At 36.7% G+C, this 21,581-nt stretch overlaps 1 protein-coding gene across 8 annotated transcripts in view; it reads right to left on the bottom strand.

The window, feature by feature from the left end:
• Positions 1–6,817: 6,817 nt before the first annotated feature.
• The window catches only part of TUT4 (terminal uridylyl transferase 4), a 168,248-nt gene continuing 153,484 nt past the window's right edge, over positions 6,818–21,581 (bottom strand). For 2 of the 8 annotated variants that reach the window (XM_036347477.1, XM_036347476.1), the window contains 6 exons: positions 18,478–18,593; positions 17,395–17,618; positions 16,276–16,376; positions 12,060–12,507; positions 9,049–9,207; positions 6,818–7,221 (listed from right to left, as the gene is read on the bottom strand). In XM_036347477.1, coding sequence (XP_036203370.1) covers positions 7,133–7,221; positions 9,049–9,207; positions 12,060–12,507; positions 16,276–16,376; positions 17,395–17,618; positions 18,478–18,593 — 1,137 coding nt within the window. In that variant the 3' untranslated portion in view covers positions 6,818–7,132. Of the gene's footprint in view, positions 7,311–9,048; positions 9,208–12,059; positions 12,508–16,275; positions 16,377–17,394; positions 17,619–18,477; positions 18,594–21,581 lie in introns of all 8 variants that reach the window. The other 6 variants (XM_036347481.1, XM_036347478.1, XM_036347483.1 and 3 more) reach the window with 6 other exon arrangements.

Genomic DNA, 21,581 nt, shown 5'->3' on the forward strand with positions numbered 1-21,581 from the left:
TCCAGTTGCACTGAACAGTTCAACAAACAGTAAAATTTAACACCTTTTATACAGCATTCTTATATATTGTTTCTCCTTCCACAAGCCTTGAATTCCAGGTTAAGATGCTCAGCCTTTATTCTACAAGAATTGACATTATCCAAGTCTAGTCGGTAGCAGTAGGGCAACAAGATTGAAAAGGTAATGTCACTCAGGGTTTTGACCTGAATTGTTGGACAATAGTGCCATTCACAAAGCCAGAAAATATAGCAGGAAGAGACCAGGATTTACAGGGGCAGGTAGTGGAAGTTGTAGTGAAAATGATTCAATCAGTTTAACTTTAGACAACTATAGTATGTCTAGGCAAAGCCCAGAAAGTTGGAACTAGGAACTGGAGTTGAACATAGTGAGCTAGCCTTGAATTGACAATGTTTGGATAATTGTGGATGTGCAGAATTAAATAGAGTGCCCCAGGAGTGTTTGTATATGTAGGAAAAGCCAATAATAGAATCATAGGCAACAGCACTGCTGAGAAGAAGAAGTGCAGTCATGGGTTGAAAACGGCAATGAATCATTCAGAAAGAATAATTAGAAGAGGACACAGAAGCAGAATGACTGAAAAATGTTCATGGGGTCCCTGGCCGGTGTGCCTTAGTGGTTAAAGCAAAGGGTCATGAGTTCAATTTCGTTAAGGGCATGTACTTGGGTTGCAGGTTCACTCCCCACTCCAGTCTGGATGCATCCATGAGGCATCCAATCCATGTGTCTCTTTAGCACTTAATGTTTCCCTCCGAAAAAAGCAATGGGGGGAAAAAACATCATCTGGTGAGGATTAACAACAAACAACAAAAATGTTCATGGGCATTGATAATCAAGAGGAGAGGATGTTGGGATCTTTGCTAGAAAAGTTCCATTTACCTGTACTTACCTTTCCTCCTTTAAAAATGGAAAAGTGATTGAATGACTTCTGCAGCTCTGGTCCCAGCAAGAATTGTGAATACCAACTGCCTCACAGGATGGATCCAGTTTCTTGGAAAGCCATATTTGGTCATAGGATTCACAATCTATTGCTTGCTATTGAACTGAAGGATTATTGCAGCAATATTAAAGATTTGGGCATCATTTTCATGATTTCAAATTCTTCAGTGATTCTTCTTTTGAAGATACTTCAGCTAGTAAGAGTTGTCCATCAGAGAGCTATTTTGGTTTATCATACAACTACATATGACTGCCTTTAAAAATTAAATATAAGCACCTCTGTTTACATCTGTTAGAGAGTCCTAGAGTTATTTCTTGTGATCTAAGCAGAAGGAAATGTCTTTTGGCTAAATAACCTATGGGCCAACCAAATCATCTAGTACATTAAAATATTTAAGTGTATGTCTTATAACCCCTCAACAATTTTTAGTAACAAAGAAACCTCCCCAAATATAAACGTAAAGCTTCAAGCATACTTATTAGGCTTACGGTGAAATCTGGACCAAACTGGAGCAGTACGGCCAGCCTATAGCAGGAAGCCGACTGTCCTTATTCTCTTAGTGCAAAAGAAATAACAGTGAGTAGGGCATGATGAGCATCTCTTTGGAAATCGTTTTGATAAATTACAGGCTTGCAGAGGAGATGGAGCCTAAGGATAAATCCTGCTGAAGGGCCATTTCTGTCATGTATGTGCTAGCCAGTCTAGTAAATGAGGCCTTGGAACTATAGCTTTATAACTTGTTTTTTGTTTTTACTTTGGCCTGTAAAACAAATTTTGCACCGTGTGTTCTGTATTGAAAAAAATTTCAGGAAAGAAATCTTATTCCTTGTGCAAAATGCATTCTGATGTTTCCTATATAATAACAGTTTTTAATGGGTGCAAACCACTAAATTGATTTCACTTCCCACAATTTAAATTACACTGCGTTAAAAACTTCACCATAGGGCACATGACTTTTTTTTTTTTTTTTAAACGAACTAAGTCTTTTTTTTTTTTTTAAATATATTTTATTCATTTTTTACAGAGAGGAAGGGAGAGAGAGAGAGAGTTAGAAACATCGATGAGAGAGAAACATCGATCAGCTGCCTCCTGCACATCTCCCACTGGGGATGTGCCCGCAACCCAGGTACATGTCCTTGACCGGAATCGAACCTGGGACCTTTCAGTCCGCAGGTCGACACTCTATCCACTGAGCCAAACCGGTTTCGGCAGGCACATGACTTCTTAATACTAACAAAATAAAGGGAGAAATGTGTTCTCAGAGACAAAGAAAATAATGGATTTGGTGAGAGGCTGCTAATATAACAACCCAACTTAACCTTAGTCCAGTGGTTCTCAACCTTGGCTGCACATTAGAATCACCTAGGAATCTTTTTAAAATCCTGATTTCTGGGCCTCATCCTCCAGAAATTCTGTTTCTTTGTTACTAATGATGAGGCCCAGAAATCAGGATTTTAAAAAGATTCCCAGGTGATTCTAATGTGCAGCCAAGGTTGAGACCACTGGGTTAAAGTAAAGTAAAGTTCTCCACAGTTGATGGATCTGTTTTTTTAAAATGCATATGTACAAGTTCAAAGAAGAGATGAAAGGAGATGGAAAATTAACTTGGAAGAGAGTAAATGAAGATGAAAAACGGGAAAAATTAAACATTAGAAAACAAAATACAAGATAAAGGTATTGAGAAAACAGGTTGGAGGGAAAAAAATAAAAGCTAAAGTGATAATAAAACAGATGTAGTCAGTTTGGCTCAGTGGATAGGGTGTTGGGCCTGTAGACTGAAGGGTCCCGGGTTTGATTCCAGTCAAGGGCACATGCCCTATAAGTTTATAGGCTTGATCCCCAGTAGGGGCAAATTAAATTAAAAGGAAGTTATAAGACTCAAATATTTGAACATTGCCTATATAGAAATAATATAACCAGGAAATAGAGGGACTCTTAAGTGTGCTAGTTTCATTTTTTCAAAACAGGAGTCATACTGTCTTTAAAATATACATACACTAGAAATAAATGATTCCAGCCTCTTAAATGTTTTCTATAATTGTCCTCAATTTTCAAGGGAAACTCAGAACTAGATTCTCTTGTAGAAAATTTTTAAGTTGGGCATTTCTTCACTTTCACATTTTGTCATCTTGTTAAATCTAAGTAAAATTAATTTGCTATACTTAAACTAAATACAGCCTATGAGCCCATTTTTGTAAAGTTGTATGTACACATATGTCTATAAGAGATGGTTGGAATGAATGAAGTTCACCAGATAACAGTATTTATTTCTGGTTGATGGGCTTTTGAATCCTTTAATACTTTTTTTTTTATAGACATTTAAATTCTTTACAAGAAAAATGTGAGATCTTTGGAGAAAGCTTTTTTATAAGCTTACCAACATACTTCATATAGTTTTCCAGAAATGCAAACTGGTAATCACTTTTCTGGGTGGTAATTTGGCAGTATGTCAGAGGAACCTTAGAATTTCTATCCTAATTCCATTTATAGAAATTCACCATAATATAGAAACATACACAAAAACATCTTATCCCAGAAATGAAAATAGACCACTTACATCATATACAAAAATTAAAAAATGGATTAAAAGACAAAATTGAAATGTCAGGCCTAAAATCATAAAACTGTAAGAAAACACAGGCAATAAATTTTGGACATTGGTCTTAGCAATAAGTCTCCTAGGGCAAAGATAATAAAAGCAAAAATGAACAGATGGAACTACAACAAACAAAAGCTTATACCACAGAAGAAACAAAGGCAACCTACTGGAGAAATTATTTACAAATAATATATCCAATAAGGGGTTAATAGCCAAAATATATGAAGAATTCATACAGCTTGGCATCAAAGAAACAATCAGATTAAAATTGGACAGAGGACATGAATATAAATATTTCTCCAAAGAGGACATAGAGGTGGTTGACAGACACATGGAAAGATGTTCAACATCACTGATCATTAGGGAAATGCAAATCAAAACCACAAAGAGAGATGACCTCACACCAGTCAGAATGACTATTACCAATAAATCAGCCAGGCAGGTGTGCCTCAGTGGTTAAGCATCAACCCACAAACCAGGTCACGGTTTGATCCTTGGTCAATGGCACATGCTGGAGCTGCAGGCTCAATCCCCAGTAGGGGCTGTGCAGGAGGCAGCTGATCAGTGAATCTCTCTTATCATTGATGTTTCTATCCCTCTCTACCCTTCCTCTCTCTGAAATTAATAAAAAACATTTTTTAAAAATAGTAAAAATAAATCAACAAACAAGGATGTGGAGAAAAGGGAACCCTTGTGTACTGTGTTGGTGAGATTATAAATTGGTGCACCAATTATGAATACAGTATGAAAGTTCCTCAAAAAATTTAAAATAGAGCTGCCACATGACCCAGCAATTCTTTCACTTCTGGGTATTTATCTGAAGAAATCCAAAACACTAAAAAAGATATATGCACCCCTCTATTCATTGAAGTATTATTTATAATAGCCAGAAATGGAAGCAACCTAGGTGTCTATTGATAGATGAATGGATAAAGAAGATGTAGTACGTATATACAATGGAATATTTTGCTCAGTCATAAAAAAGAATGAAATCTTGCCATTTGGGACAACACAGATGGACCTAGAGGATATTACTACAAAGTGAAATAAGTCAGAAGAGAAAGACGAATACCATATAATTTCACTTATATGTGGAATCTAAAAAAACAAAAAACCATAAACTCAACAAAAACAAACTCATAGATACAGAGAACAAATTAAGGGTTGTCAGATGGCACTGGAGGGGGATGAATTAAGAAATACAAATGGCCAATTATAAAAATAGTCAAGGGATATAAAATACAGGATAGGGAATACAGTCAATAATGTAGTAACTATGTATGGTGCTAGACTTATGGTGATCACTTCATAAGGTATATAAATGTCTAACTACATTTTACACCTGGAACTAATACTGTATGTCAACTATAACTGAAAAGTAAATTTTCAATTATCCCATCATTTTTACTTTTTTAAATATAAATGAGAAAAAAATAGCAAAAATGTCTGTCTTAGGGACTGAACAAATAAATCACATAGTTCATTGACATATCTTTGAATTATATTTAATGGCAAGGGAAAATATTAATGTCTCCATGTAATTATGCAAAAAAATTTCAAAACTACATAAATTTAAGGGTGTGTATGTGTGTTCTCTACATAAGGTTGAATAATTTGCCCTTTTTAATTGCTCTACAATAAATCTGAATAAAAACTTTTTAAGGTTACAACTTCCATTAAATGTTTGCAAACTTACAAACTATAAATTACAAAAAGTGTCTTCTATTTTTCAACTAGGAACAGTTTGCCAGTTATTGAACACTGGCAATTGCTGAAGGAGGGACAAGTGAGATGCTGAAAATTACTCTACAGTATATAACTTTCATATAAAGAAAACCTAGGTTACTGGGGTTTATTGCCCTTAAATACTTGTTGCCAGGTCATAGAGTCATTTCCTTTAGGAGGGAAGGCTGAGCTGGTAGCAGTCTCTTGTTGATTATTATTTTCTTTTTGATGAAAATTTCAAATATATACAAAAGAACAAGTATACCTCATAACCTGTTCTCTAAAACCTGAAAAGGAGGTGAAATACTTGAACACTAAAACTTTAAAGAAAATCTTGACTGTTCCAAGTAACATTTTTAACACAAAAGCATTACACTGGGCCAGGTATCTCATTAACAAATGAGTTAACTCCACCACTTAGTAGGATTCTGAGGGATGCCGAAGCTTTAATATGAAAAAGTAACAGTAAATACACCTGATCTTAACATTTAATAAATACCTTTTCAGGACTGTAAATATGGCAGGAAAGCCCTCAACCTCCTGCAATAGATTTCAAGCATCTTCCATGTTGGAAAATATGGCAAAAGCCCAGGTAGTCTCTCCTATTTTAAGTAATGCATATCTGAGGAAGCAGAACAAAGATAACACACTCACTGTCCACAAAATACAATTCTTTTTACTTATTCTGTACATTTCCAAAGAAACCTATAGCATCATTTAGCAAATCTGGCAAATTGAGGGATTTAAACAAAATGACTTTACCTCAATGTATTAGTATCAAAAATGGCTAAAAAAAATCTACCAACAGTGACACAAGTTTGAATTCCTACTATAATTACGGACCACAAGTATTATTGGTAAACACCAACCTGGCAAGTGTGCTTTCCAGGTAGCAGTACAGGACTCAGAATGGATAGTCTGACTAGTGTTCCTCAGTAAAGAATTACCTTCCTTTCACTCTCATTGCCAGTACCAGTCTCAGTGTTTAAAAATTCTCCTTCAAAAGATGTTTCCATTTTATTTCCGACATGTTTAAATGTGTTACCTTTGAAACTCACCTAAATTTGCACCTAAATTTTCTCAGTGATAAAATGGAGACAGCATTTGCTTCTATCTACAGCATATAGGTGTGAGGATCCAATAAAATAAGGACCATGAAAAAATCCTTGGATTTCTAAAACTATGTCTGTGAGTTACAATACTAAATTCTCTGAGAATAAAACAAGTCTCTGAATTGTTACATTATACCTCCATCATCTAAACAACCAGATGAATTAACCAAATTTGACTCTTGTCAAAAAGATTTATTAACTTAAAATAGAAATGCTTCAAATACAGATAAAAGCAACTTTCTGTTCAAGTCTGAATATTTTCAATATACTGTACAAGAATGTAAAAGAAAAAAATTCTGAATCTTCATGTTGTAGTTTTATTTTATTATTTTTTTTTTTTACCTTTTAAAAAGTTTTTGGCACTACAAGGTTCTGTAAAGAATAGAAGTGACAAATTTAAAACACATGAAAGTCTTTCTAATTCTTAAGAACAATATATATAAAGTCTGAAGCAACCAAAGTATGAATACAGCTAATAGAAAATAAAGAATGTAATTTTTTAAATTCTCTCTTTATACAATTCATCAAGGTTAAACAAAACATAAAATTCCCTTAAAAATAGGGTAATAAAATAGATGAAATTTGTATCACTCAATTTGGTGATACTAGTAAAAACTATAGTTCATATTTATATACAAATAATACAGTTCTTAAAAACAGTCTTAGAATTTAAATAAGCTATCTAAACGTGTTAAAATTTTAAATCAGGACCTGATTTGTTTTGCTTTCCATTAAATGTCACTTTTTCTGCTGAATGTAACTGACATTGAGGTACGGATACCCTTGAGACAGCAGGATTGGCTGGTTGCTGTGCATCGGTAGACCAGCTGAAAGAAAATGGACTCGCATTACTCCGACACGTTTCCTCTTGGTGGGTGGGGACAACGCTCTCTACACCGACGGGTGGCACATCTGTCTGTTGGACACAACACAGACAGGAAACTGAAAGGCTTGTGCCTATTTATCTGATAATCCCCTAGAATTAACTTGCAGCTATTCTTTTTTTCTATTTAGACAGTGAAGAAGTGACTAAGCATGTGAAAACATTGGGCCGGGGGGGGGGGGGGGGGGCGGGGGGGGGGGGGGGGGGGGGGGGGGGGGGGGGAAAAGAAAATGTAGGTATGTGAAAGCAAAGAAAGAAGACAAAAGAGAGATGGAGCGGAGGAACCAAGGGAAACCAACCCACCAGGGAAGAACTTCAGACTCTATTCCCAAAAAGGCTTGTATGACCAATGAAACTTCCCTCAGCCCTCGTTCTTTGCTCAGAAGAAGAAAAGCAGTCATCGTCAAGGTTCTGCCAATCTATAATACTGGGATGCCCCAGCAAAACATGGATAGTTTAGGAAGCCTCACAGTCATACCAGTGGCTTCCCCTTAAAATGATCATTTCATTCAGTCAATACTTCCTGAGTGTATTTCTTTAATTTCTTGAGCTCCTAAGTTTAACTGTAATAACTCTGATTCTAGTTTCTGAACTAGCTTAACGAAGAGCTGAAGATTCCCTACTAGGATTGAGATACCTCTGGGGCAAGTAGGCTAGATAAAATCATCTAAGTTCCTTGGCTTTCTCCTTAGTTTATAATATTCATTACTTAGATTAAAGCCATTACTGGTACATTAGTACCAAGAGAATATAACGAATTCTAATGTCATTCAAATCTTAGCTTTACTAATCAAATCTGACCATGTCACTGCTCAACTCAAAAACTTCTATTAGAGCCCAGCCGGTGTGGCTCAGTGGTTGAGCACTGACCTATAAATCAGAAAGGTCATAGTTCAATTCCCAGTCAGGGTACATGCCCGGGTTGCAGGCTCAATCCCCGGTGGGGAGCATGCAGGGGGCAGCCCCTCAGTGATTCTCTCTCATCATTGATGTTTCTCTCTCTCTCTTGCTCTCCCCTTCCTCTCTGAAATCAATAAAAATATATTTTAAAAAACAGAAACTTCTATTAGATCCTGACTTCCGAATAAACTGAGTCCAAACTCTCATGCTATGGCCCCAGTCTACCTTCTCTAGTCTCCACCTATACAGTCTTTCCCATTTACCATCCTCAAGTCCAGCTGTGGGCAAACTACGGCCTGCAGGCCGGATCCGGTCCGTTTGAAATGAATAAAACTAGAAAAAAAAAAGACCGTACCCTTTTATGTAATGATGTTTACTTTGAATTTATATTAGTTCACACAAACACTCCATCCATGCTTTTGTTCCGGCCCTCCGGTCCAGTTTAAGAACCCATTGTGGCCCTCGAGTCAAAAAGTTTGCCCACCCCTGCTCTAGTCCTATTATATCTAGGGGAAAAAAATCCTGTACCTCTTTCAAGGTCCAGTTCAAATGTAAAAATCTTGTGTGATTTGATCCCTGGTGCCCATATTCTGCTCTCACTGCTAAAGCAACGTCATATGATTCCTCTACGCTCCTATTCTTTTCTATTTTACATGTCTGGCTCTCCTAATAAAATACCGGTATGCATTAAGTATGTGAGTCTTATTTAATTCTTGCTTGAGCAATAAGCACCTATCATAGTCTGATAAACAGTGTGTTTTCTCAAATGTTGACTGAATGCATGAATTCTCTCTCCCAGATCCTGACCTTCACAAAGGCTCCTTGTCCCAGAACCCACCCAGCACATTAATAAATTGGCAAGCAACAGTACCTTGAGTATAGAAAGGTTTGTTGGGCTGAAATCTGGCATTTCCCTGATGCATGAAGTTTTGATGCAAACCATAAGGCCACGAAGCTGGGACAAGAGGAAAATGGGGGCGTGGTGCATGTTCCCAAGGAATTGGAGGATTTAGTCCTGGAAAGCCTGGTTCTGCATTTCAATAAGAAAGAAAAGACATTTTAAAACATCAGTTTGTTCACTCATATGGTTCTTCATTCCACAAAGAATACCTATGACTGGCAAGAACTATGCTAAATGCAAAGGATACCAAAACATTTTTTTTAAAAAAAATCAAACACTGTCATTGTGCTCAATTTACTTATACAGGAGACATATAGAATATATGTGCAATAATATGTTGCAATTGCTATAACATCAGTAGAAGGTGTTCAAAGACAGGGCTAAACAAGTTGTTCAAGGATAAAGTTTTCCTAAGATAACTGACTAAAATTAAGTTTTAAATTAAAGGAACAAGTTATGCAAAACGGGGCAAGGATGGCATTTTAGAAAAAAGGAATAGCATGTTTAAAAGTCAGAATGCAGAAGAGCACAGTAAATTTGGGAAGCTTCAAAATAACTGACAAAATAGAAATAGGGGTAAAGGGAGGAAGTGGTAACAGAAAAGGCTGAATAGGTAGGTAGGATTTGTATTTCAATAAAACCTTAGTACATCATTGAGGAGTTTACATTTTATCCAAAGACAATACCAACTATCCTAATTATATCTTGGCCTGAAAAGCGATTCTATTTATTAGAAGCTGAGGCACTGTTGTATAATACTTGAGAATTAGGGTTTTAGAGCCAACAGGTCTAATAAGTTCAAATCATAGTTACAAAAATTACTAAGGCTCAATTATGAACCTCAGGTTGTTGTGAGGATTAAATTAGATAACAAAAATAAAAGTGGCTTGTACAAGTTCTTGTATATAAGTAGGCACTCAAAAAAATATGACTCCTATACTTTCTTGCTGGGAGCCGGTCCATCCTTGCTGTTTCAAGGGACCTGGCATATATGGCATACTGTTCTTAATATGTTTGCTCACCTTCTTGGCACTATGTGTTTTAACCAAGGTCTCTGAGAAAGGTTGTTTCCCCAGGTAGGGATTTTCCCCTGAAGTTAGGGAGGGAATAAAACCTCTTAACTAAGTGCCAGGCGGGTAATTAATCACTTTAACTAGGAACAATCATGCTTAAGCTACATAATCTTTACTCCCTGGAATGGAGATAAGAAACGCCCTAACCTTTGGAATAGAGATTGATAGGATTGGAATCAACTAGTATAAATACAGATGTAAGAAGACAGAACGAAGAAGACAGAACTAGAGACAGAAGAACTTCGCTGGAGAGAACATGGCAAAAGATCCTGGACTGAACCTGACTACAGAAATGGGCAAGAGAACCTGACTAGAACCTGGTGACTGAATCTGGCTGGAGAACCTAGACAGAACCTGGCTGGAGAACCTAGCGAGGGAACATGGCTACAGAACCTGGCTGGAGAACCTAGCAAGAGAACATGGACACAGAACCTGGCTGGAGATCCTAACCAGAACGTCGCTGGAGATCCAGACCAGAACTTGGCTGGAGATCCTGGCTAGAGATCCTGGCTAGGCTGCTGATCAACTGAACACTGTCTCCGTGTCATTCCTTCTTCGCCGACTCCGTCCACACCTTTGGGGACCCCTGGACCTGCTGGGGTTGGACCCCGGCACTTTCTCTGGCAAACTATACCCACCAATCTACTTCCCTTTGAGATGATCTTTAAGTGTAGTATCCCCTGTATCTTCTGGATTATTATTGGTGGTTTTTCTCATTTAGGGTCACAATGAGGCAAGAAATAACTGAAAGACGCTACCCTTATTCATTAAATATCCTATCAGAAACTCAAATTAGGAGATATAGTCTATGGAGGAGTAGGGAGCAAGAAAACTAAAATCCATACTAGCTGCATACAATGAATGGGCTTTGCTTGAATATCGATTCAAATAAGTAAAAAATAGTAATTTTAGAGAAATAGGGGGAAAGGAACAAGAGCTGGGTATTAGATAATCCTGGGTATGGTCTTGATTGTTTTTAAGAGATAAAGTTTACAAGAAAATTTGATACAATGTCTCATATTTGATTAAATAATCAAGCCCCCAATTTTTTTAATGGCAAGAAGGGGTCAGATAAAAGAACAGCAAATGTTGCTAACTATTAAAGCTGTACAGGGGTAGGGAGAATTCATTATATTTTACTCTCTCCTTTTGTGTACATTTCAAATTTTCCATAACAATTTTTAAAATAAAAATTATTACTAAAAAGCTGGATATAAAACTAGATTTATGGCATATATGAACTATTTATAAATATGCAAGTATTAGACAATGAATGGGTGGCAATAAACCAAAATATTACTTAGCAATTATGTATAGGAATTAAGATTATGAATGATTTTCTTTTTCAAATGTCCTATAATGAATATCTATGACTTAAATACCAGAAAAAAAATATTTTAATGCTACAAAATGCTACCAATATCTCTTTCTTTCCAAAGACTTGCTTCTTATTGGGAGATAGTAAGAATCTAGGGCAAAGAACACAGGTTTTGAAGAAAAAAATTGGATTAAATCTTGGATCTACTATGATTTATTATGATAACATGATAGTTAAGTTACTTACCCCTTCAATTTCTTCAACTGTAAAATAAGTGCTAATAATACATACACAAAGCAGTGTTGCAGTCAAAATTTCAACTACGAAAAAGCTAACATTTATGTATATTACATTTAGTATTCATAACATTTCTGTGAGTTAGATACTATTCAATCCCTATTTTACAGATGAAACCAATGCACAAAGAAATTAAGCAACTGCCCAATGCCACATAATAAATGGTCCCTCCACAAATATTGCTTGTCATCCTTTTCTTCACATTTATTTCCCCAAGTTCAACTAGTAATACTAATCACCCAAACTTTTCGACAGACAGACAGACAGACACAAAAGAAGAAAAAAAGGGTTACCCGAATTCCCCACTGCACCATTGTTCACCAGGGAATTTGGAGCCACAGTACGAGGCCAGTGTCCATCATGAGAGGAGTTAGGGATTGCCACAGGTCTGGCAGCAGGCTGTGCAAAGATGATGCTGGGATCGTTCAGGCCAATATTGCTGGGGGCACTGCCTGGTGCAGAGTGGATCACTGGGCCATGGATAGGCCAGGATGGGGCAGGGATCTGGAGGGGATGCATTGGCAACAATCCCATATTGTGCATGGGAGAATACTGAGCTGGTGGTGACTGGGGAAAGTTATATATAGGCATCTGGACCTGATGGGGGGGCTGGGCTCCCTGCTGAGGTGGGCCAAGTTTGGGTTGGGATCCTGGCTGGGATGAAGCCTGGGTAATGGCAGCTGATTGGGAAGGGTTCTGTGGAAATGGTTGGGGCTGGGGAGAATAAGATGGTGAATCAGACTGCAAAGGAAAAAAAAGATACATTTTTAAATTAATTTATAAACATCTTAATTTTATAAAAGCAGAGATTATCAAAATAGAAAATCATGGAGTTATTTCATTAGAACATTAAAAAACAGAGCTCTATGATGTACATAACAAATAGCAGAATCCCAGATTACATGAAGGTAGAATTTTCGAAAGGTTCTCAAACCCACCCTCCAATAGGTATTACCTCATAAACCTTTTTACTGCCCAAAGGAGAACCCAGAAATCATTCTCATCATGTAGAACCCACATTTCCAATTGTAACTAGAAACTTACATCTAAATATCTCACAGTCACTTTCATTCCGTCCTTCAACAAGTATTTACTAAGTGTCAACAATTATATACTAAGCATTGTTCAGAAATTAAAAATACAATACTCATAGGTATGCTCCCATGGAGCTTAAAATTTTTTGGGGAAAGGAGAAGGAGCAGATCACGATTACATAAGCAATCACAACAAAGTACAATTATTACTATGAAAAAGAATGTAATAGTGTACAGTGTATACTGAAATCACAGAGTGACACTTAAACCAACTTTGGAAGAAGAGGGAAGGTAAGATGGAAGAAAGAGGAAACCAAGGAAAGCTTCACAGAGAAATGACCCTAAGTTGAGACTCCAGGGTAAGTAGAAACCCATCTGATTTAAAAGGGTAGGAATACAGAGTGTTTCAGCAGAGGTAATAACATGACTGAAAATCTGTAAGCACAAAAACATGTGGCTTTTCAAGTAATTGGAACCTAAAAGAAGTTTATTATAAGGGAAGGGGAATGGCAGATCTGAGACTGAAGAACTACATAGGGGTAAATAATGAAGGTTCGTTCCTATAGGCGCTATAGTTTAGACTCCATCCTGAGGGCACTGGGAAACCACTGAAGGGTTTCAAACACATCAGAAACATGATCAATCTGCATTTTAGAAAAAATGTTCTGGCTCAATAGGAATGAATAGAGAATATTTTAAATAAAAGACTGTTGAGACTGTTTAAAAAGCTGCTATAATAAATACAGAAGTCCTGAGATGATGGTAGCCTATGCCAAGGAAATACAATATAGGGACGAAGGGAAGCAAATGGCTGAGCCAACTTTTTTTTTTTTTAAATCCTCACACGAGGATATGATTTTTAATTGATTTTGAGAGAAGGAGAGAGGAGAAGAGGGGAAGAAGGAGGGAGAGAAAGAGGGAAGGAGGGAGGGAGGGAGGGAAGGAGGAAGGAAAGGGGGGGGGGGGAGAGAGAGAGAGAGAGAGAGAGAGAGAGAGAGAGAGAGAGAGAGAGATGTGAGGAGAGAGAAACATTGATCAGTTGCTTCCCACATGTGCTCCAACTGGGGATCCAACCCACAATCTAGGTATATACCCTGACAGGCAATTAAACTTGCTACCTTTTTGGTATACAGGATGACGCTCCAACCAATTGAGCCACCTGGCCCCGGAGAGCTGATTATTTTAATATGCACAAATACCAGAACTTGGTGACTGACTGGATGTGAGGGTTGAGTGGCAGGGAGTAGTTCTGGAAACTAGATAGTGGGATCATTTAATGAAAGGGTGAACATAAGAGAAAGAGGGGAGTTGGAAAGAACATAAGCTACATTCTAGACATGTTGAGGTTGAAGTGCTTTGTGAGACATCAGAATAGTAACATCCATTAGACTCTTCCCAAATCTCAGCTGACAGAAAAGTAAGTGCTAGAAGCAGAGAATGAAAATTAGAGACAGTATAGGAAAGTGGCTTAGAGCATAGGTTTTGGAGACAGCTTGAGGGTTTAAGTTCTGGTTCCAAGTATCTGTTGACCTCAGGCAAGAAACTCAAACCTCAGTTTCTTCACCTCTAAAATATAAATAACAGCCCTAACCGGTTTGGCTCAGTGGATAGAGCGTCGGCCTGCGGATTGAAGGGTCCCAGGTTCGATTCCGGTCAAGGGCATGTGCCTTGGTTGCAGGCACATCCCCAGTAGGGGGTGTGTAGGAGGCAGCTGATCGATGTTTCTCTCTCTTGGCCTGACCGGTTTGGCTCAGTGGCAGGGGTGGGCAAACTTTTTGACTCGAGGGCCACAATGGGTTCTTAAACTGGACCGGAGGGCCGGAACAAAAGCATGGATGGAGTGTTTGTGTGAACTAATATAAATTCAAAGTAAACATCATTACATAAAAGGGTACGGTCTTTTTTGTTTGTTTGTTTTATTCATTTCAAACGGACCGGATCCGGCCTGCGGGCCGTAGTTTGCCCCACGGCTGGGATAGAGTGTCGGCCTGTGGACTGAAGGGTCTCAGGTTCGATTCCGGTCAAGGGCATGTACCTTGGTTGCGGGCACACACCCAGTAGGAGGTGTGCAGGAGGCAGCTGATCAGTGTTTCTCTCCCATCGATGTTTCTAAGTCTCTATCCCTCTCCCTTCCTCTCTGTAAAAAAATCAATAAAATAGAATTAAAAAAAAAATGTTTCTCTCTCATCAATGTTTCTGGCTCTCTATCCCTCTCCCTTCCTCTGTGTAAAAAATCAATAAAATTTATTTAAAAAATAATAAAATAAAATATAAATAACAATCTACCTCAAAAGTTTTTGTGAAGATTAAACAATACATGTAGAAAACATAAACACCAAATTCAGGATAGTAGATACATTTTAGTGGGCTCCTAAATGTTCTTCCAAGACTCTCCCTATTACTAGTTTTCAAATGTTCTACTTTTTCTAAAATGCAGATCACATCAACTTTAACATATTTAAGAGTTAACAGCTTTGAAACTACATAGACCTGGGTTTGAATCTTTTAATTTTTTGTTCTCAGCTTCCCAATTTGTAAAATTCGACAATACTAATTACCTACCATTTCACATGGCCACTGAAAGTATTAAATTTGATAAGTGTGAAGCACTAAAGCACAATGTCAGGTTTATAATAAACATTCAATTAATATTGAATTAATATAAGAAGTGCAAGGTAAATACAGATTCAGACAAAGGTTAATAGTAATTCAACAAAGTTAATATGAAACCTGTGAATCTGAACTCTAATTCAATACTCTTTTACAGGGTATATTTCACTAGGTATCCATAACAGCTATAAGAAGACAAACAAAAGTTTCAAGCAAGTGAAATGCCATGTGTGTATTGCTCCAACATACCAAACCCCTAATATAGCTCAATTTTTTTGTCTATTTTTATTAATGGTACAGATATCTTTACATTGGGCAAAACCTGCAACTTCAAAGTCATTAACTTATTTTAATCTAACCAACAACCTTATTAGGTAGTTATCTTATTTTACAAATAAGGAAGCAGGCTCAATGAAGTTAAGGAGCTTGCTCATAGGTATAAACATAAATCTGCATTACCCCCAAAATAATGCTCCTTTCCACTTCATATGCTTAGCAAGGACCCTCTAAAAAGCATTATGTAGCCGTAACCGGTTTGGCTCAGTGGATAGAGCATCGGCCTGCGGACTGAAAGGTCCCAGGTTCGATTCTGGTCAAGGGCATATACCTTGGTTGCGGGCACATCCCCAGTAGGGGGTGTGCAGGAGGCAGCTGATCGATGTTTCTCTCTCATCGATGTTTCTGACTCTCTATTCCTCTCCCTTCCTCTCTGAAAAAACTCAATAATAAACTATATTAAAAAATAAAAAGCACTATGTAATCTGGAAGGTTGCATTTACCAGTCTGCAAAGATCAACACTGTCACCCAGCCAAAATAGTACTATCTCCTGGCCAAGACTAACCCCTTTGCAGGCAGAGTACTTACACATTCTGAGGACTGTCTAGTCCTTATGGATTGATCACCCTGTTGCTGGGATGAATTAGCCACTTGTTGGGCATTTACAAGGTTGCGGACCAGCTGGGCTGCTAAGAGAAAACATTAGAAAGAAAATCAAAAGAAAGAAAATAGCAGAGAAATGACAATCTAGAGTCTCAAGTCTAAGATCTTATAAACTTGGACTTTTAAACTATGAAATGTTAGCGAAGGACTTACAACAACTATTTTTTAAAGCCATTTTTCAATCCTGATCATTAGAAAATACAATGATCCTAGAAACCAGAACAAATGTCACACTGTTTCTCTTAAGGAGACAATATATTTGAGAAATTACCTTCTGTAGGAAGAATCTGAATAACTGAAAATTATCACTTCTAAAATATTTTTTTTTTCTTTCAATACACTCTCATTTGGGTTTTTAATTCTTAAAATTCCTTATGAAATATAAAAAGAACAGATCTCCCTCTCTCTCTCTCATAACAGCAGTGGGAAGAGATATAATTTCTCATATATATATATATATATATATATATATATATATATATATATATATATTTTTTTTTTTTTCCCAGAAGAAAACTTCTCATTAATTTGAGGGGGGGAGGGGTGTGAGAGAGTTAATTTCTGTTAACTTTTTTTTTAATTCAGAGAGAGGAAGGAAGGGAGAGGGAAAGATACAAACATCAATGATGAGAAATATCAATTGGCTGCCTCCTGCATGCCCACCTACAAGAGATCAAGCTCACAAGCATTTGCCCTGACCGGGAATCAATCTGTAACCCCTGGTTCATGGATCAACACTCAACCACTGAGCCACACCAGCTGGGCTGTTAACTTTTATATTGAGAGAAATAGAGTGTGACTAAAATCTAAAAAATACTTAGAGGGAATTGACTGAATACAACAGACTGCTAAGACCTAGAAAGTGAACATATCCAAATACTGTTCATTCAAGATAAAAGCCTGTCTAAATTTTATCTTTTTAAGAAATCATAAGGTCCAATATCATACAGATAGGTTTGGAACAGAGAAGAATTAGAGTCCTTAGAATGACATCAATATAAATTACTTCATTTTCACCAGAAACTATTAATCTTTTCTATTTACCTGCCACACTGCTATTCCTCTGACGGGCCAGCTTGACCTCTGGGCACTCCCTTCTTACATGTCCCGCATCTCCACATATGAAACATCTGAGGTCTCGTGGTTCTCTGAAGTCTCGAGTTTCATGGAGGTCTCGAGGGTCCAGAAGGTCTCGAGAGTCTTTCTCTTCTTCATTCCCTTCCTTCTCTTCTTCGCTGTCTTTCTTCTTTACTCTAAACAGTAAACTGCTGATACCAATAATGTGGGGCTAGGGACTTGTAAACTGAGGGAGTCACAGAACAACTAAACTATACAAGAGTCTCACAATTAAAAGAACATGCCCATGTTTCATGCATCTTTTTGAAGGCAAAGGAATTCACATTTATAGCACACCTACTCATATGGCAAAAACTGGGTATTCCAGTACTTTTATAATAAAATATCAAATTAAAAACATTTTTAAAACATCTAAGTTTAATCTTGTAACAATCCTTAGAGATTGGTATTTATTATCTTCATTTTACAGGGGAAGAAACTGGGGTTTAGAGAAGATAAGTATCTTGCCTAAACTTAGCAAATAAAGTAGCAGTGATAAAAACTAGAGAGCCTGTTCTCCTGAAAAGTGCTAAGCCTTTATAATTAGGAAAGACATGGTAACTAAAGAAGGGATTTTCCTGGCCTATTAAACACAGTATATATATATATAATGCAGGAAAGTATTTTTCATAGTTATATTTTTAAGGGGTACATAAAATGCATGTTCCTTAGAGTAAATGTTATATACCTCACAGCATATACCTAAAAAATTCAGTTAATTATATTTTAATTATCAGTAAGACTGTGAGGTCCTCAGCCAGAATCCCATGACTTGGTCTTTTTTTTTTTTCTTGGCTCCTAGCACAGTTCCCAGCATACAGTAGGTGTCAATAAATGCTTATTCAATTAAAAAAACAAAACATTAAATAAATGAATGAACATTATGAGACACCATGGTATCACAAATAAAGCCCTGAACTTTCTCACTTAAAGATATCTGAACACAGTTATAGCTACAATTGACCTTAACTTTAATTTCCCTGTAACATTGATACAAAATCATTTGCCAACCTTCTCCTTTTAGGACAGTCTTTCATGTAGTGGCCTATTTTTCCACAAACACGGCAACATCGATCATTGGGAGCCAGTTCTCCATCTGTTAATACTCTGGAATCAAAGAAGTACTCCTAGGGAGAAAATACAACTTTATTAGAAAAAAATCACTATAAACTTTTTAAAACAAATGGAAAGGAGACCAAGATGCAAAAGTGGTTTTTTAAAAAAATAAAATAAATAATAACAAATATTTCACTGCAATTAAAATGACGTAAAAATGAGATTCATAGGAAACAAAATGAAAACACCAAAAAAAACACCTAACAAAAAAAATGAGATTCAGAATTATCACCATCAATATCTCAGTTGCTAACAAACACTTTACATCCACACAGTTTTCTCATTCATCTGCAGCATCTCTGCATAATATCTCAATATAGTAGATACTATATTCATTTTTATTTCATACTTGAGGAAACTTACCTTCAGAAAAGTCATTTGCCCATAGTAAAAAAGCTGATAAGTAGCAGATAAAGAAAGGATTTAAAGCTAAGGCTATTTGACTCCAAAGCTCATGCTTATTGCTATAGCAGGCTACTTCTGGAAAGGAATTATTCTCTGTATAAAAGAGCTCTATGTAAATAAGAAAATCTTTTGATGTTTTTAGTATTTTTTAAATTAATTTTAGAGAAAGAGGAAGAAGAAGAAAGAGAGAGAGAGAATCATCAATGAGAGAAAATATCAACATCAATCTGCTGCCTCCTGCATGCCCCCAGCTGGGGATCAAGCCCATAACCTAAGTCATGTGTCCTGACCAGGAATCATCGAACTGGTGACCTCTTGGTGCATGGGTCGATGCTCACCGGCTGGGCGAACCAAGCTCACTTTTGTTTTATGAGAGTACCTTCTAAGCTTTAGCTCCATTTGGCACTATCACAAAGACTAGCTTGTTCTAACAATACACATATCTCTGGAAAGCAAGAAAAGATATCTCCTTGGTATTCTTCAAATCTATCTAAAGTCAAGGATAAAAGTAGGAGACATACTCACAATAATAAGTATTGGTGAGGATGCAGAAAAACTAGAACACACATATATTGATGGTGGAAACATAAAATAGCACAGCTGCTTTATAAAACAGTTTGGCAGTTCCTAAGAAAAGTTAACATAAATTTGTCAAAACGCCCCAGCAAGTCCACTGTTAGGTATATACATACCCCTAAAATGAAAACATCCATCCAGACAAAAATTTGTACAGAAATATTCACAGCAGTGTTACTCATAATTGCCAAAAACTATAAAATACACAAATGGCCAACAAGTGAATGGATGGATAAAATGCAATATATATCCATTCAATCATAAAAAGGAATGAAGGAATGAAATTTTGATACACGCTACAACATGAAGAAGCTCTAAAGAGATTACACTAAATGAAAGAAGTCAGTAACAAAAGGCTACACATTCTATGATTCCATTTATATGAAATATACACGATAAACAAATTTACAGAAACAAAAAGTAGATTAGTGGTTTGAGGAGTGGGAGAGAGAATGAATGGGGATTGACTTTTAATGGGAACAGGAGTTTCCTTGAGAGAGGATGAAAATGTTCTAAAATTAGATTGTGGTGGCAGTTGCACAATCCTGCAACTATACCAAAAAACACTGTATTGCTCACTTTATATGGATGAATTATACAGAATGTGAATTATATTTCAGTAAAGTAGTATTTTTAAAAATTCCTCACATTTACTACTGATGAAACCAGTGTAGCTAAATAAAATCATCATATTTTTTCCAGGACAAAATGAAGGCCTTTCTTAATTCACTCAGTTGCCTAAGGCAGAAACCTAGGAGTCATCCTCAACTTCTTCTCCTGCACCATAACCTGTAGTTAATCACCAAATTGCATCCATTTTATTCCTGAATCTCTTTAATCCATCCAGTTAAGGTGACCTAGACCTGGGGTCAGCAACTTTTTCTATAAAGAGCCAAATGGTAAATATTTTAGGTGTTGTGGCAAAATTAAAGATAGTATGTAGGTTAGGTGCTTACATAACAAAACAGAAAGCAAATTTCCTCAAAAATTTATATTAAAAAATTGCAAAATATACTGATTGAATAGAATTTTTTGTAATACAAGTTTACTAATTAACTAATGTCCCTCAGAAAGAGACATTTCTCTTAGTTGAAGTTTAAAGTTAGTATTCCCTATAATTAAAATCAATGGCAAATGTTCATCTATTAAATCAGGTGTGGGGAACGTCTGACCCATAGGCCGTATAAGACCAGGGAAATCATTTGGTCAGGCCCTGCCAAGACATTAGGGGTGAGTTAAATGCTTGACCAAATATATCAGGATAATTTTTAAGTTGATAATTTTGTATGGCTCTCGAATGATGTTATAAATATCCAAATGGCCTTTGGCAGAAAAAAGGTTCCCCACCCCCCTGTAAAATGCTAATCTGCAATTACATTTTATGTATTTCATCTTTGAAAATATCTTCACAGATAAAGAGGCTGAAGACTCAAGAGAATAATAAATGGATCTATGGAAGTGCCTATGGAAGGACCAGTCTCTGATAAAGGAGAGAGATCTGCAGCTGCAGGCAGAATTATAGATCTGGTAGCCGACTGTTGAAGGAATTGCTCTGATACTTTTTGTCTCAGAGGGAAAACATCTAAGAGTGAGAATGGCAGAGGTGAAAGGTGGGACAAAATGCAATGGGTATTGACTTTTGAGTAAAATAAATGAAATTTCAAATAGTTCTTATTGAATAGGAAATACAGGTAACTAAAGAAATCTAATAAGAATGTCAGATAATGCCCAAAAAAGAATGAAATCTTACCAATTGCGACAGCATGGATGGACCTGGAGGATATTATGCTAAGTGAAATAAGTCAGAGAGAGAAAGACATGATATGATTTCACTTATATCTGGAATCTAAAGAACAAAATGAACAAACAGAACAGAAACAGACCCAGAGGGAAGGGAGACTGGGGAACTGGGTAAAAAAGGTGAATGGATTAAGAAGTACAAATTGGCAGTTACAAAATGGTCATGAGGATGTAAAAGTACAGCATAGGGAATATAGTCAATAATACTATATAATAAC

Source organism: Myotis myotis, unplaced genomic scaffold, assembly GCF_014108235.1.
Source record: "Myotis myotis isolate mMyoMyo1 unplaced genomic scaffold, mMyoMyo1.p scaffold_m19_p_2, whole genome shotgun sequence".
Taxonomy (NCBI): domain Eukaryota; kingdom Metazoa; phylum Chordata; class Mammalia; order Chiroptera; family Vespertilionidae; genus Myotis; species Myotis myotis.